General features: G+C 41.2%; 1 protein-coding gene across 6 annotated transcripts in view; it reads left to right on the top strand.

Moving 5' to 3' along the window:
* Tenm2 (teneurin transmembrane protein 2) overlaps nt 1-18064 on the top strand; it is a 1247217-nt gene that overhangs the window by 291480 nt on the left and 937673 nt on the right. For all 6 annotated transcript variants that reach the window (XM_016005141.3, XM_076578168.1, XM_006971630.4 and 3 more), the window contains exon 3: nt 3812-4112. In XM_016005141.3, coding sequence (XP_015860627.1) covers nt 3887-4112 — 226 coding nt within the window. In that variant the 5' untranslated portion in view covers nt 3812-3886. The remainder of the gene's footprint in view (nt 1-3811; nt 4113-18064) is intronic.

Here is an 18064-nt window from a genome sequence, read left to right as displayed (position 1 = left end):
AGGCTCTCTGAATAGGTGAGATAGTTGATTGGCTTGATCTGCTTGGGAGGCATCTAGGCAGTAGGACCAAGTCCTGTGCTCATTGCATGAGTTGTCTGTTTGAAACCTGGGGCTTATGCAGGGATGCTTGTCTCAGTCTGGGAGGAGGGGACTGGACCAGCCTGGACTGAGTCTACCAGGTTGATCTCAGTCCTTGGGGGAAGCTTTGCTCTGGAGGAGGTGGGAATGGGGGGTGGGCTGGGGGGAAGGGGAGGGGGGCAGGAGGGGGGAGAAGAAGGGTATCTGTGGCTGATATGTAGAACTGATTGGTATTGTAAAATAAAATAAAAGGAAAAAATCTAAAGGCTTTATTTTTTATTAGATGTTTGTTTTTCATAGTCTTTGATACAGACGGATTGATTTTGTCAGCTTTTCCTTCCTCCCCATCCTCCTCTTTCTCCTCCTATTCCTCTTCCTCCTCTTTCTCTTCTTCTTCTGCTGCTGCTGTTTCTTTTTATATATTTTTTTGTCTGTGCCCACTGATGGTTGGGGATGTCATCTCCCTTACCTACATATCTGATATGTATGGCACAAAGAAATTGTACTGTTTCATGGACAGTGTAATTGGTACTTTGGTGTATTCTCTTTGCACCATTCAAGATTTTCTTATATTGTTTTATGTATTGAGTTTATTATTTTCATCCACAATTTATGAGGAGAGTAGGGAAACATGCATATATATCCCATCTGTCAAGAAGTACTTTTCTGGCCTCTTGACTCTTAAAGAGAAACCAGGGATTCAGATTTTCATATAAATTCTCTTGTTTTGTTGTTTTTCATATTGACAATTTTTAAATTTGCAACCAAATGCAAAACTGTTCATTTACTGGTTGTGTTCTCACTCTGCCTAGTTCCTGAAGACGTTAGGTTTCTATAAAATGTGACTAATTTTGTGTCATTGCATGTAAATTTCTAACACTTATTTGGAGGGGCTACTGCTGACAAACTCAACTTAGTAATACAGAGCTGAGAAAAAGAAGAGTATTAGGGAAAGGACACTGGATGGCTAAGGCAGGTATAGAGATGTCCAAACCCAATGACCCTATACTTTACTAACAGATAATAAACATTTAGGCTCCCACTGTGGGCATGGTTTTATCAAATAAAATACAATAATAAAATAAAAGCATGTAAAAATATGCAACACAGAGCAAAAGCAAGAGAGAACCTTTTGACACAGTGCAAAGTGGAACAGATAAATATGGGAATTTTAAGCTCTGCTACGTTGATGATATTAAAATGAATAAACCTAGCGGTGAAGCAAAACAGAAGCAAATTATGAAACTGAACGATAACCTTCAATCTTCAAAACCACCTGTGACTCTGTAGTATTAGTGACACTGTCTTGTTTTTCTTCAACAGTCTGAAGGTATTCTTTGATCAGCTAGTTTAAGCTCTGGCCTGTAGGAGAACAGTGGCTTCTGGGCATTATCTACTATCTCCCCATAGTGCCTTATGCAAGACTCTGACTACATACCCGAATGGAGTATGTTAATAGTCAGAAGAGTGAAACATGCACTTTTATCAAGTCCTACTCACATTCTTGGCACCACACTGAGAAATTTGCTATAATACTGTTTTAATTTTAATGAATGCCCTGTGAAGAAGGTGTTGTTCTTTTCCATTTTGACTAATTGAGGAGCCAAGTTACAAGAGTTAGACAGGTATTAAACAAGAATGCTGGCTAGTGAGTGGTCATGGTTAGATTGGCATCTGCTAAACCTCAATGACTACACACTCAAATAGACTATGCATGAATTCCAAAATCATGCTGAAATTAAAGACAAAGGCTGGGTTTTTGTTGTTTTGTTTTGTTTTGGTTTTTTCCTCTGGAAATTACATTGAGATAATGATAATCGAATTGATTATAGCAAAAAAATTTTCCATGCCAATATCAGTGTCCTTCAAAAAGGTCCTAAGGTCTTGACTAGTGAAGCTCAAAGGTGTTTCTTAACTTACTAACTGAGGCACTCCAGACTCCAGGAAACTATATAGTTTATTATCTAAGCAACTAGGGCACATGAATAATTGTTCCTGGGCTTTGTAACAGGTGTTCACTCTTTCTCATTGCCAATTGTTAAACAGAATTTCCTACACTTCAGGCAGTATTTGATAAAGTGGACTAAGGGTTTATTTAGGAGGATCCTGGAGATAAAAGGTCTCTATATGAAGAGAGAAAGAGAGAATGACTTCATTTCTGGTGTCTCTGGCTCCATGCTGTCTACACTACTGGTCACACAGCTTAGTCCTTTTGTACACAGAGATGTCCTACTTCAGTGTCTAAATAGCCAGTGCAGAGCAGGGGGCTTGAGAACTGCAGATCTGTTCCCCAAGTATTTCCTGACATATTGAAGAGGCAGTGAGCAACAGTAGCCTGGAGAAAAATCATTATCCTGGCTCTGGGCTTTATTTTCCAGTTTAATTAAAATTTGTGTTTGTCCGTTCTGTCCAGGCCCTGGCCCTGTGGTCCATGCTATTTTGCATGGCAAATGAAATCAGTAAGAACCCACCATTTGGATCTTGGTGTGCCCAAGCATTTTTGTTGTTATTCGCTAGGCAGAAGGTTAGTGTTTTCTCAGTGATACTTGGCATACACTGCCAGGACAAGGGCCAGTTCATATGTTAGAGAAGTTCCTTCCCATCCACTTCTCTATCACATGCGTAGTTCGTCTGCATTTTTCTCTTTCTTCAACGGGCCTCCTGGCCCTGGGAGGGTCAGTGTAAATTCAGGTTAATGAAGAGGTGGTTATGTGGGATACACATCTCTCAGTAAGTTCTCTTGTTGATGGGTCCCTGGGAAGGAGTGGCTAGCTGTTTTCAGATTTAGATTTCCAACTGAGAGAACACAGGTTGGGGATTACTGAAGACTGCCTAAAGAGATCAGCAATGGACTGAGGAGAAGGCTCCGTAGGTAAAGCTCTAGCATTGCAGGCCTGAGGGCCTGAGTTTGAATCCCAAGAAGCTGTATAAACCTGGACACTATAGCACTCCCAGGGCTCAGAGAGATAGGAGGTAGAGCCAGGAGAACACACAGCTGCTGACAGGCCAGCCTAGCCTGGGAGTATACAACAGAGAAAAACAGCAGAGGACCAATACCCAAGGCTGTCTCTGATCTCCAAAAGTCTACTGTGTCATTCATTGCACATGTGCGCGCGCGCACACACACACACACAAAAGATAAATTTACATGTCATCAACACCTGTATTATTATTCTTCTTCAGGCCCATTGAACAACCTGTTGTCACAACAAATCACTAATATTTTCAAATGTGCTCCTATACTTCACTTTTTCTTTTGTTCCTTCCTTCATTCCCCTATCATCCTCTCTTCTTCCTACTTCCTTCCTTTCTTCCTCTTTTGATATTTATTTTCTCAGTAATCCTTCTAAACCAAAACAAGCAAACAAACAAACAAACATCCAGCAATGAAGTAGAACAAAGTCAGTTTGGTTTTGATCGACTTCATAACTAGATCTCCTACCCAAGTGACAGGCTTATCACTTTATTTGTGCACATACAATCAGGAAATGAGGCTTTTTGTTATTTCTTTCCCTCATAGCTATTAAACTCGACAGGAAGAAAATGAATTGATTGTCTAGAGTTCTATGTAGACTGATGGTTTAAGGACAAAGCTTTTCCCAAAGAAGTTGTGCACGCTGGCAAGTTTCCCATTTATGTTTTCACTTGAGTCAGAACTGAAGGAAGACCTCACTGCTTGTAATCACAGTCTGTTATTTGTTATTTACTTGTTTTGTTATTTTTATACTTCTAGGTGGCTAAAGTGAAAGGTGTCAATACTCTAGCCTGCCCTTTCTGAAAGTCGTGGAGTTCTGTTTCATCTGGAATAATGGACGTAAAGGACCGACGACATCGCTCTTTAACCAGGGGACGCTGTGGCAAGGAGTGTCGCTACACCAGCTCCTCCCTGGACAGTGAAGACTGCCGTGTGCCCACGCAGAAGTCCTACAGCTCCAGTGAAACCCTGAAGGCTTATGACCACGACAGCAGAATGCACTACGGAAACCGAGTCACAGACCTGGTGCACCGGGAATCGGATGAGTTTTCCAGACAAGGTAGGTAGCTCTGGCCCCCCCATTAGACTCCAGCCCCAATCCTGGCCTGCTCAGTTGAATGGTGATGACTGAAGTTGATAAACACTGATAGTACGGCAAGTTAGCAAGCAATTGTCCAACTAATGCTTGGGTAGAAACAAACCTTTGCCCTATCTGATTCCTGTGGGCGAAAAGCCCCTTCTTGTTATGCTGGGCACTAGATTCCTCAACAATATGGTAGCTGCTTTCAGAGAACTGCCATGATAGGTTTCTTAAGGTGTGACCTGGAGCATGTCCTTGGCTTCATAAAAGGTATTCCTGAGACAATAGAAATCTCTGCCTGGCAGATCTGGTGATTTCCCACTCTTCTTTGAAGCTTACTCTAAACCTCTAAGAACTCAGTTTGACTGCTCCATCCACATACTGGCATTCTCAGTCATACTCACTTTGAATAAATGATGTATATGTATTAAAAGACATTTCAGAACTTCCTGGGCACAATAGTAGTAAGTTTTACACACACACACACACACACACACACACACACACACACACACACACACGGTGTGATGCCAAGTCTAAGTGGGAACATAAACATTTTAGTCCAATTGCACCCATGCAGTTCTTTCTGCCTTTGCCCTTACCAAGACTCACTTTTATTGGAACGCCTCGGTTGATTTATGAAGACTTCTCTCTCAGACATGAACAGTTGGCCTTCTCTTCATGTCCAGTAGCCATGCAGGATTCCACTGTCAGTTGTCTAGACATGTGAACTGAGGCTGGGCAGTATGGAGGTCAGAGTCGACGTCTCCCTTGCTCTGCACTGTGCTTCTGGAATGCCAGCCAAGCGTGTGCTCTGGTCACAGCCATAGCTCAGCAAAACAAAAAGTGAATGCACAAGCAGCAGCAGTGGCTACACTAGGTGGGGTCACCCAGCAGGCACCCGGGGGCTTGGCCCTGTCCAGCTGGGTTAGTGCATCATTTGTTTTGTAATACCGATTCCTGATTTCTTTTTCTGTCCCCGGCAGCAAAGACTGGGATGAATTTAATTCATAAAGAGATAGCCACACATGGAATCCACCCCTGGCTTCTTAGCTTCCTCATATTCTTCTATTTTACTTTTTTATTTTATAGAAAAAATGTACATATGTGCAATTAAGTAGTATAGTGCCCAAGATTGATATATGTACAGGCCAGATGTTGTTCTGAGAATAAGTTCAGATACTCCCATTTGATCCTTGCTCCTGTTATAGTTAACAAAATATTTTTTGAGAAATCAATGAACAGTTGAAATTGCTTTTCTTGTCATTGTAGACCTTTGTAGGAAACAATTTTTATTTGATCTTTAGTCTTATTTTTCTCTGCATCCTCTTCATGAAAATGACATGTACTGATCCTCCAGGAGAAAACAGGGCTGTCTGATGAGTGCTCTGGATTAAATGCCTTTGATCTGTGAGTAACTTCAACATGTGGTTTGTTTTATTAAGCTCATACCTGGCCCCACGTAGCGGACAGTGGGAAGTGGAAGGAAAACGGGAAGGACTCCTCGTTTAATTAATGAGCAGAGAGCTCACATTATGAACACAGAGAAATTAGGATGCCTGCCATTGTGTCCAAGGGCATTGCTAAAATAAAATAAAGTGCAGCAGACGTGCAGTGTGGTTGAAAGATTCAGTTTCCTGTCGTGGCTTTTGTGTCTTTTTTTGTGTCCTGTAATTCTAGGCTGAAATAGATGACGCTCTTGCTCCTTAACCCTATGGGAGGTATACCTTGGCTTTTGGATCATGAACCAAGCTGCAGCTTCCAGGTCATTGTTGAGCTGAGGATTTGCTTGTCACCTTTTCCCTTATTGATATTTACATCACACAAAATCAAGTGCTGGAATTTTATTTTCCAGCATACTTTTTTTATTCTTCCTATTTCACCATGGGTCCCTCCATTGATGATAATAATGGAAGTAGCGTGGCCGTATTAAGCTCATGGCTTTGCAATTAACAATTCACACATGCCGTGTGTTGTTATTGAGTCCATATTTGTTTGCGTAATGTGTTTGCATGAATTAAAAACTGTGCAGTCCAAAAGTAGAAATGAAAAGGCATTGGGAAGTATTTGCATATGTAAGTGCAATTCCTTCTGAAGGCATCTATGAATTTATGCATGAAAATGTAGTCAGAGGCTGAGTGGATCTACTTTGATGGGTTCTAAAATTGAACTCTGCAGGAAGTAAATAAGCGCATATTTAAGGAGGGGAGTAACTGGAGATACAATCTGGCTAGTGGCACATGCAGCTTGAGACTGCACCACTACAGAGAGGGTTAAAATAAATTTTATACTCAGTAATAACAATAATTTTAAAATGCCATGCATTTTACAGTTTATTTTCTTATTCATGAAATCAAAGTGCAGGATCATCTCCGTACTTATTAGCCTAGAGGTACGTTAGCAAGGATCATAGTGGGATCAGCTCCTACAGTCTCTTTATTTAAAACCCAAGACACTGATCATAAAACAAACATGCTTCTCACATACAAGCAAGTTTGGCAAACACACTTCGTTGGCTCTCCAGATGTTCCCATAGAAAAGACTTGCCATCCAATAAAAGTGATGTGGGGGTCCAGGGTCCTACCTTATCCAGCTCCGCAAGCTGGCCTGCTGAGAGATCAAACAGGACAACAGGCCATATCCCAGCAGGAGAAATGGGCCAGGCATCCCCAGGAGAAGCATTGGAAGCTCCTGTCAAATTGCTTGTACACTGTTTCCAACACAGATGCCTTCTCTGTCTTCTTCTAACATTATCTCTCCTCTAAATTAGAGACATGTAAATTACCTGTCTGGCTTCCACCGTGGTGTGGTACATTCTCCTGGTGTGAAGGGAGAGAATTGCTGACCTTAGATCTTGTGGCCACTGGAGTAATTACTAATTAGTAAATGACTAATCCTTCACTAAATAGCATTCAAGTAGTTCTGGAGTTACTGCGCATGACAAAAATAAGCAGCGGTCTGACACCTGGTTGCACCAAACCCCATTGCCTCTCAGGAAACAGGTTCTACTTTGAATAATGGAGGTCGGCCAAGTTCCCTAGCACTTTGCATGAGCCCGTTCTTGTGGACTGTGAAGTTCTGGTGCAGAGCAGTGTGATATGCAGCTGTTCTGCATGGCTTAGGAACCTTGCCTCAGACCTGAATTGCTTCTGCTTCTGCATATCTATGTGACTACACCTCTTGTCTGCATTCTGTGCTCCACAAGGATGAGTACATTGTTTTAGTTAACATCAACAGCAACAAGAGGAAAAGAATTCTACCAGTCCTCGAGTACATTGTGTTGAGTGCCAATCCAAGCATTTGACTTGTATAAACTCAGTGCTCACAGTGTTGTAAGGTGTTGCTCATTCTCCCCTACCCCCCTCTTTTTTAAATAGATTAGGAAACTGAGTCATGGAAAGGTTAACTGAATTAACCAAGGTCAGGTACATAAGAAGTAGAGACAGTTTTCACATACAATGAGTCATATTGACAAACTATGTTTGAGTTAACAAAACCCAATGGTTAGACCTCCAAAATCTGGTGGGAAGGAGGGTTGATGTTCAATTTCCAACTCTTTATGGATGAGCACTTTGAAATTTATCTTAATCATGTAGGAAGTCATTACTACCTCGAGCCCCAGCCTTCATGGTCTGTAACCCTATTATGCAATTCTATTCTATAAACACCACCCTTTTAGACTTCCTGGCATCGATTCCTCCTACAGCACCTTTACTCTAAATGAGCCATAGGAAACTTGCTAGGAAGGAAACCTCACTGAGCCTCCAACAAAGGTCCCCTACCATTCCTTGTAGTCATCACCTATTGCCCAACCTCTCAACCTGAAATGGTGATCAAGAATGCTGTAAGTTTAGGATATGAACGATATTGGTTACCTAAGCAGAACTGGCTGCTTGCTGTGTAAAGCTGTGCCAAGTGGACCAGAAGATTCACCCTGGTGTCTATTCCTCAAAAAGCCTTCCCTTCTAGTTAGAAGTTCAAGTCTCTTGAGGGCGGGGGCGGGGGGGGGTTAGGGGGAGAAGGAGATTGAGTTCTTCTGTGTATCTCAAGCTGTTTGGGCCAAGGTTAAATAAAGAATTAGGGAAAATTGGATTTTTGAAAGTTTGCTTTTATTAGCTCAGTCAGTTCTAAAAAAGGCAATATATGTCACTAACACTTTAATATACTTTAGAAATGTGTAAACACACACATGTACATTTTAAGCTAAGTTTATCTGAGTATTTTATAAACTATATTCTCACTTCTGATATCTTTAAAATAATTTGTGCAATAAATTTTGCTCTGTTTAATTTGGCATAACATAAATGTAGCCCATGTTAATGAACCAGAAATTTACGATCCACTAGCAAGCTAGAGACACTTATCTGTATTGATTTAGCTGACATTAGATAGTGAAGGTACTTTGAATACCTTGGATACATTGGAAACCTGCAAGAATTCCTGTCCACAAATCTCTCTAAATATCTCTTGTGAATATCCTAAAATCATTGCTGTGAAGTGGAAACCCCAGCACTTTTATTTAGCTATATGGAACAACCTTTAGGTTTTAATGAGTTTGGAGGGTTTGGTTACTATTTGCAAGGCTAAAATGTAACTTGAAAAGATTGCCATAAATACATTCTACTACCCCTAAGTAATACTTCTTTTCATAGTGCAGCAGAGAATAACATAGCATTTCCATTTTTTTTTTGGTTGTCTTGCTGTTTTACAAGGTCTGAAGGACTCTATGAGGAAGCCTCTATGACCTTTCAGTATTACATGATTTACAATATCCTGGTTGACTAACTCAGATTCTTATTCCTTCATGTAAGAGGCTTGTGGTAATAGAATGAAGAATGCAGAACCTATGTATACAATTTATGATAGACAATGCTGTGTGTAGTACCAAAGTGACCTGCATCAAACTGAAAAAAAGACTGCCACTTTCCTTCATTTTGGAAAGTTTCATCCAATTATTAATATTGGAATTGTTTCCTTCATGTGTGCACTTGTCATAATATAGATGCTGCCATTCATAAATTCAACTGGAGATGTTATAATGACTGCTATCTTAATTCTCCTATGACTAGTATAAGTAGCAATCGTCCATTCTCTGACATTCCTAATATTTTAGACAGCAGAAATCTTTCATTTCCTTACATTTGACCGCCATGACATCTTCAAACTGAGAATCCCTCTTCCAGCTTATTAGAGAGTGAGTCTGACTCCCTGTAGACTATAACTCTTGCTTCCAAAGATGAACATAACTCACATATTATGTCCCAATTTTTATAAATGAATGAATGAAATCATCTCGCAACTGTCAATTGATCCCAACACACTGGAAGAAAGACACTAGTCAAATAAGTTTACATATTGCAAATAAAAAGGTTGAAAGAGATGGTGTATGGTAAGGTCCTTGGACACAGTTTTATAGAGGTGTGAATTGTATGATGTGTAAATAAATATGTATTTCAGGAATGAGTTTAATTAAGAAAAAACTTAATCTGTATAATCCATGATGAAAATTAACACCTTCTCACCACTTAAAATTTAGGCACCTTGTCTCTTTGAGTTGATCCTTTCTGTAGTTTTAGTGTTAGTATTCATTACTCTTCTAGGAATAGGTATGTATTTTCCAGTAACTTCCGTCTTTAATGCATTGGTCCAGCAGTTATCCATTGAACAGTTGACTACTGGCAAATTTACATTCAGCTTTAGATGTAAATTTTTTTCCACTCATTTTCCATTTCTCATTCATTGTCTGTGGAGCTCTCAGTCCTTGGAGTTTCATCCCAATGTTTTACTCTCCCTTCTTCCTAGGGCTTTCCTTAAGACACTATTACTTATAGCACTTCAAAGGATAGTGTTTCTATTTCTCAAGACAACTTTAGTTACAAGTGGTGCTGTCCCAAATCTCATTAGCTTATGAGGAAAGATGTCTTCACTGACATCTCTAGAAGACCTAGCAATACCTCTCACACTGCACTTATCTTCTCTTGCTTCTCATTTTCTTTGTTTGGCTTCTCTCTTCAGAGATGTCTACCTGAAGATGTCTGTAGAAGACTTCCCTGTCCAAGTCCTCTTCTTGGAAGCACTATGGAAAAATGGGCCTTTCCTTTTTAAAACAATGTTTTCAAACCTTCAGCTGAACATTGACTGCCAAGAAACCTTCAGCTAGACTAGTCATTGGACATGTTCTAATAAATTTTCTGTGATGTTGGTGGGATATTTCTGAAACTCAGACCTTCTTTGTGCTTTTAGATAACAGAGAGTAGGTTTCTATTAAAGCTGAGATAATAGGATTCCTTGTAGGAAAGACAGGTTCTGCTATCAGAAGTTAGAAAGAAAAACTCACTGACCTCATAACAGGTGCCCCAATGCCTTCAATGCTCAGCACTGAGATCTCTCTGTGATGTTTTTCCAAATACTACTTGTACTTTGCAAATGTCCCTGTGAATATTTATTTCTATTTAATTCACAAACTTATTTGTTTTCTCTCAAAATCCATTTGTATTGCTTTAATTGCCCAGCCTTTAGGAAAGATATTACAATCTTTTTATCATAGGTAGTCTTCCAAGATGGTACCACAAGCCTTTTATTGTAGGTAGTCTTCCAAGATGTCTTTCTTCTTGAGTTTTTAATGTTGATGTTCACCACATCATGCCCATTAATGTTTCTTCATTCATTTTAAAGTTTTTCTTCCAATGGGAACCTACCAATGTTTTAGCAACATACATCTGTTCCATAATTTTAGATGTCCCCTTTCCTAAGGCCTTTCCCTGATGTGTTTTGTATACTACACATTGCTGTAGGTTATAAACACTGCCTTTTTAGGGCATCTCTTTAAATTAACCACCAGATAATAATAATAATAATTAACAACAACTAATTTTTTTGGAAAAAGACAATAAATGGGTAAAAACACCATCCAACAAAGGTTGGCAATTTTGAAGAGGTATTATATAATAGATATATAATTAGATATAGTATGATAAGCCCTATGGAAAGAAAAACTTTGGATAGTTGAGAGACATCATCCTGAAAGATGTGGCCTCCCCTAAACTGTGATATCCTTGAGCATCGAATAAGAGATGGGCCATCTATGATGCAAGAGAATGGTTAGTAAAACAAACAAACAACAAAAACATATGCAAAGGCTAGAAGTAGCAAAGTTTGGTTGTCCTAAGGATTTAAAGAAATCTGTGTTAGCCAAATGTGTGGGAGTGAAGGAGCTGGGGTGGTAGAGGGAAATAGACTTTTGTGGCATTTTAGGACATTTGCGTTGGCTTCTGTTTATAGAAAATGTCACAGGGAAACAGGATTGCCAGTGGGTGCATTGGGAGATAATGTGTTTAAGCATGCAAACCTACTGGCCTGAACCAGGATCACAGGGATAGCTGGACTTAGTGTTTCATGATGCTGTGCATGTGGCGATGTATCTGTTGTCCTGGGACTCAGGTTGGTGATGGCTGATTTCTCCTCCATAGGAAAATACTGCATTTGTGATGTTATTTCCTTAAGAGTCTGGAAAGGTCAATGCTTGTAAATAACCTCAGAAGCAAAAGTGCATGGATTGCTTCTTCAAATTTTTCTGGAATGGCAGACATGTACCTTAGCATAGAAGTAGAATGCTCTAAGTATTTGGAATACTCTCCTCAATCATGTTAGCTGCCTGCCTATGTCAAGAGCAAGAGACAGAATAAGCAGAATACCTCAAGTGGGTCTATGGCAAGGAAAGCTATGAGAAAGATGGTATTATGTATATTCCAATGTATAAAACACAGACTAGTACGTATTCTCTGTCATCTGCTAAATAGGCCCAAACTTCAAACTTCTGAGCAGAGGGGTGTGTGTGTGTGTGTGTGTGTGTGTGTGTGTGTGTGTGTGTATGTCTATGTGTGTACATTTGAGCCCAAGTGAATAAACATTTTGTATCTGCCCACTGGCAACTTTAATGGGAAAACTAAAGATGCTTGGAAGATTGAAGCAAGACTCTCTGAGAAGTGATGGCATGGGACAAACAGAGTAAGGATAAAAGGAGAGCTGTGGATGCTGCCGCAGCTCCCAGTTCTTCCAGCTCTCTGTGCTGGTGCTAATCCCCAGGGCTTAAAACAGAAGATGAACTTGCTTGTGGGTTAAGACTGTTTGTGAGACTGTGACCCCCTTGAACTCAAGGTGTTCTTACACCGTGCAAGTGATGATGTCTAACAGGCAGTTATCTGTACAATTTTTTGATGTCCTGGAGAGAAGCCTGAGCCATATAGAAAGTATAGAGATGGAGGAGTTGATAGTTAATAATCTCCTGGGACTTGGTGTGATCATCTTTGCAAAATGTGCCAAAAAATAAGGAGCTCCCATGAGGACTCAGACAATCAAAGGACAGGAGAAGAAAAGAACCTTGATGAAGCACTGAAATAGCCTCACTATACTTTATGCACTGTGCCTGGCTGTGTTTGATTTCTTATTCCAAATGTTAGTTTTATTTCCTATCTCAGTAATTATAGGCAGTCTAATTTTTGTCTCCTAAGCCAGAAGTCACAAGTATAATAGGCATAGGTCTTATTTGTCTCCAAAGTATGTTTTTATTTAGCCCACAGATTGAGGTAGAAAGTTGAAATACCAAAGACATGGCTCCCAAATAGAGCACTTGCCTAAATGACCAAAGCCCCCTAGCCCAGCATCTAATCTGTAATGCTTCATAGGTATAGTGGTAGAACCAGAGAGAAAGAGACAGATACACACACACACACACACACACACACACACACACACACACACACACACACACAGAGAGAGAGAGAGAGAGAGAGAGAGAGAGAGAGAGAGAGGGGGGGGGTGAATAGAGATAGAAATGATAGAGACAGACAAGGAGAATAAGAGACAGAGAAAATGGGTTTTGAGTCAAATACTCATATCATGATCTCCTCTATTCGTTTCCTTGTAGAATACCAAAATCTCTGTCTATTCCAAACCTATTCACACAAGGAACTTCACCTGTGGGCTTTCTCTTTGGTGATACTTTGTGCCTTCCATATTCTTTCAGCCCTTACAGGCTGCCTTTGTGTTGTCTCAGAGTGACTTAGCTGAGGTAGACTTAGCTTACTGAGACTCTCCACGAATAGGAGCTAAGCAAAGTACCCTGAGCTGTCCTGTTTTTACTTACGGATATAATGCAAGAAAGTTTGTTTTTTTTTTATTATTGGCTTGTCTCTCCTTCAAATGAGGATGATTTAAAGCACAGAAAAGGACACCATTGCCTATTTGTCTGTCTAGCTGTCTGTTCAGCCTGGCAACACCGCAACCTATTGGATGAGAGGCCAACAGGAATGTTTTCTGCTGCAGGACATGGTGCTTACATATTGAACTTCAGTCTCAGGTCCTTGTATCTGGGTGCTGGTGACAGAATACCATCATTCTAGGCTGGTGTCAGCTCTTGTAGTGGAGCATCTGTGGGGACCTCCTTTGCTGCACATGTGGAAGAACTTAGGAGTATATATGCTCAGCAATGGGACACCACTTTTTCACTGGAAACTTGAGAAAAATGTGCACAGTGAAGGATGGAGTAGTGGTCAGGGTCTGCCTCATTATGCTTTGCAGGCTGGGTTCACGGCTAGTGCTACACCACCAACTGATGAGTCACCACACTGATAGGATTAAAGGAAACATTACATTTTCAATGTCATGTTTGAGGCTTATAATTTAATTTTCAGCTCTGGCAATCCCAGAAGCATCCCTAGAGATTCGGTAGGAGGGGGCTGTTGCATGTCCCCCAGAATGAATCCATGTTCTCGTTCACTCCGTGAGCACCTTCATTGGCATGCATGCCTCACAAGCCCTGGTTCTGCTGCTGTAGTCAGACTCTCACTCTACCAAGTGACTCGATATTCCTCCAGCACGAGCTGCCTTCCTCCCCTCTCAACCTCAAGTCGGGTCTCCTTCAGTCATAAATCTCTGCTGGGAACCATCAGAGCAAATATCGAATGTGCACAAAGATATTAAAAATAACTGCAGCACAGACTTATCTAATAATGTTCAACAGCCTTTTATAATATTTGGAATATTTTGCCAAAGTTACTGTGAGCATTATGCTTAATGCATTTTCCCCAAGACAGAAGCATCTTTTCAAGAATGAAAAAGAATCAACAGAGAGAGTCAGGTGGGCTGTATTGTGTTTTCAGCTCAACCTCTTCTACTTCTCTCTCTTTTCCTTTGGCCAGAGACGGAGAATGTGAAGCTTCTCTTTGTTCTCTGATTTGTGAATAGTCGACATTGGGCGATTGCAGTCCCAGTGGGATGCATTTTATTTTAAAAATAGTTTGAAGCACTTTCTTTTAAATTCCCCTATGTCTAGAGCCACCTTGACTGGGTAATGCTTGCTTCTCGGTGTGTCCTTGTGCGGGTAAGGTCTGCCCCACGTGCTGGGAATTAAAGCACTGATTTTATTTGTAGCACTTTGAACCAAAATGTTGAATGTATTTGGAAAGTAATTCCAGAGGGTTAAATTTGTTTCTATGGATCTAGTTTTTGCAGGTGGAACATTGATAAAAGCCCCGGAGTGGGGGGCGGGGCGGGGGGGAGCAAGTATTACTGTAATGTCCTAAAAAGAAAATTCCAGGCAACTGCAGCAGAAATATCCATAGGCCAAACTAATCTCTCTTCAAATGACTGTGGATTCAGGTGACTCACCATCAGATTTAAAAGGACCCCTGTTCACCTGGCAGCCTTGGGTTCAAATTCTCCTTAGTTTTCAGTGACATTTCATTTAATGCTTGTCCCCTGACATTTGTCTGCGCTGCAAAAGCTCTTCACAGGGCTGACCCAGTTAACACTTTCTGCTTTGGAAAGCCAGAGATGGAACAGCAGGGAGACCATCACACACTACCCAGTTGTCATAGCTGAATACCAAGGAGGCAGTGAACCTGGCCACATTCCAGGACATCTCTGTCTCTGGACTGGTGGTGGGGTGTCTGCTGCCCTGGAGAGTTGAAAAAGCCCAGTGTTTGAAGCCCACCTGAAGACCAGTTACATCACAGCTTCCTACATGTTAGGGGTGGGATGGAGGATGCCCTAAAGGTGGATACTTAAAGTATTATATTGATTTGCTCATTTGTTTAATTTTATTTAGCGTATGTGTGTGTGTGAGAGAGGGAGGGAGGGAGGGAGGGAGGGAGGGAGGGAGGGAGGGAGGGAGGGAGGGAGGGAGGTAGAGAGGGAGGAAGGGAGGAGAGAGAGAGAGAGAGAGAGAGAGAGAGAGAGAGAGAGAGAGAGAGAGAGAGAGAGAGAGACTTGCCATATGGTTCCTCAGGTCCTGCTCAGGTTTAAATATTTTTCAACACAGTCTCTCATCATACTGAGCACACTGCTTAGACCATGCTGCCTGACCCTCGCCTGCCTCCCCAGCACAGGAATTGGAAGTACATGGCGCCACTACTGGCCTTTTTACAGTGTCATCTGGGGATCAAACTCAGATCCTTGTGCATACAAGGCAAGCACTTTATAAACTAAGCTATCCCTCTAGCTCCTAAGGACTATATTTTTATATAAATCAAATTTGAGTACATCATCCTATGCCTGAACAGACACACTTCCTAATCTAGCCCCTTCTTTGGTGACTGATGGCACTCTCAGGGTTATAGGCCTTGTTCTTAGTGTAGTGGTGACTTCGACTCTCATTTTTCATTTAGAAGCCTATCAGTATAGATTTGTTAGATCAACCCTAATTTTTATTGGGTTTCAAGTTATATATTCCATTAGCCCAACCAGAAGCCCACACTTTAGTGTTCGTGCAACTGTGGCCTGCCACGTGCCATCCCAAGAAGCAATACAAGTTAGTCTATTGCCATACTCCACTCCTCTGCTCTTGAGGCAGGAGAAGCAGGTGGCCTGATTCTTCCATCCGCTCTGCTTCTCCTCATCTTGCTTGCTGTTAAACATTGTAAGTGGAGATTTAATTTGAGCACCTGGCTGGGGATGTAGTTCATAATCAATTAATTATGTTAATTGATCTAACACCCTCAAAGTCAAAGCAGCAATGATGAATTTGGTATCTCCATGGGAAGAAGTATAGGCTAGTTGCATTCAGATTAAAAAGTGATGATGCTGAGAAAGGGTGTCACATGTAGTGTGTCTCTACCTCCTTTCTGGAGTGAGTGTATATTAAGAGTAAGGGTAGTTATAACAGAGGCAGAATGTCCCCTAATCACAGGGACTAGACAGGTCAGATAGATAGATGAAGTAGACTAGGTTTTCAAGCACATGATGTGCTAGATAGTACTCTCACTTGGAGCATACATGTCCAGAATTAGTACCTCTTAGGAAAGGCACATTGGTTTCATTGTGGAAATCTGGTTTAATTCTACTAGATCTTCCAACTTCTGATGAAAAGAGGAAAGCTAGAATTTACTCATGAAATCTCTAGATTTTAAACATTACTAGAAGGCTCATTCACAGAGCAAAGTAACCTTCTAGAGACATCCTGACTTCTTGCCCTGGTCTTTCCTGCTACTGAGGGGCTGAATGTACTCCTGGGTAGGACAACGAAGTCTAGGGTTCAGGGCGACAACAGCTGGTGGCTTTTTTGATTTGAGCTAAGAAAATAAAAGGTGAACTTGTGATAGGTGTGATAAATTGCCTTCCTTCATTCTGTCATGCAGGACCCAAGGCTCCATGGGAAGTCCTGCTTTCGTTCCCATGAGGTCCTCAAGGCAGGGTGCAGCGCTGTGACTCATCATTGAATTGGATTTCCTTCCTCCCCTGCTTCTGTTCCTGTCCCTCACTCTGCTCTCTCAAATCTTTCCCAGTGGAGCAACTTGTTCCCAAGCCTTTGCCTCAGTCTCTGCTGATGGTGTCAATCAGGTTAAGAAAAGTGGCAGCTAATTCCTTTTCAGAGTCGCTGTGTGGGCCAAGAGAAGATTCTATAGGGCGGTCACTTCCCCAAGACTGCCAGTGTGGTGCCTGTGTTTTGGGACATGGCAGGTTGACTGAAAAAGCATGGGGCTTGACTTGCACCAACAATTTAATCCTTACTAAATATAACTAAACTTTATAAGGTTTCCCATTCATCTCAGACTGTTGTACAGAAGGAATCGTGTGCCTTTCTGTTTACATATGTGGTTTGGTTGGGTTGTAGGAGAATTTTAATAAGCTTTTCATTTTAGAATAGTTTCAGAGTCACATAAACACTGTAAAAACATAAAATTGCCTGCTTGGCATTGTAGCTACTGATAGTGTCTTCAGTTCATAAGGGATTTCTCATGACATGCCTAGAAAGTCTCCCATTGTTTTCCCCTTTGAAGTTACCATGTCAGATCTCACAAAGTGCACAGTAGGAAGCCATACACAGGCTCCATAAGTTCCCTGCGGGCCACAACCATGCCCCTGCTCCCTTAGCAGCAGCCAGCACAGTATTTGTGGATATTTAATCAATGTGTATTGAACAAGGGATTCCCGGTCATGTACCAGAGTCTGGAGGGAGAGTGTCTCTTCCCAAGGCCTCCATCTGTATCCCCCTACCTAACACCCTTTCCTCTCATGCCTGCCATTTTGCCTCCACTAGTGGAGTTTGGGAAATGATCGTTGGAAGGCAAGATTTTCAGGTTTGTGATGGCTTTCCCAGACCCATCACACTCTCAGCCATACTACAGTGAGCTGCACCTATGAGCCTAGATAACTTGAACATTTTCTAGGACAGCCCTGCATGTTACCTGAAAGAAAGACAACATGAATTTCATTTCTTTTCATGTATCTCATGCATTTATTGGGAAGTTAACAAAAATATAATTAATGGCACATGCCATAATCTCAGCTTCAGATATCAGAACACCTTTACAACATCTTTCTATTAACCCCTTTGATCTTCTAACTACTTCAAAATCCAGCAGTAATGTTATCAATGCTCATGGGTAGTTCCTTATCTAATTTTTCACATCGGGATCATCAACAGTCATAAA

Source organism: Peromyscus maniculatus, chromosome 8 (genome assembly GCF_049852395.1).
Source record: "Peromyscus maniculatus bairdii isolate BWxNUB_F1_BW_parent chromosome 8, HU_Pman_BW_mat_3.1, whole genome shotgun sequence".
NCBI lineage: Eukaryota > Metazoa > Chordata > Mammalia > Rodentia > Cricetidae > Peromyscus > Peromyscus maniculatus.
The sequence above is the reverse complement of the archived record's forward strand: the minus strand, read 5'-3'. Positions and strand labels throughout refer to the sequence as shown.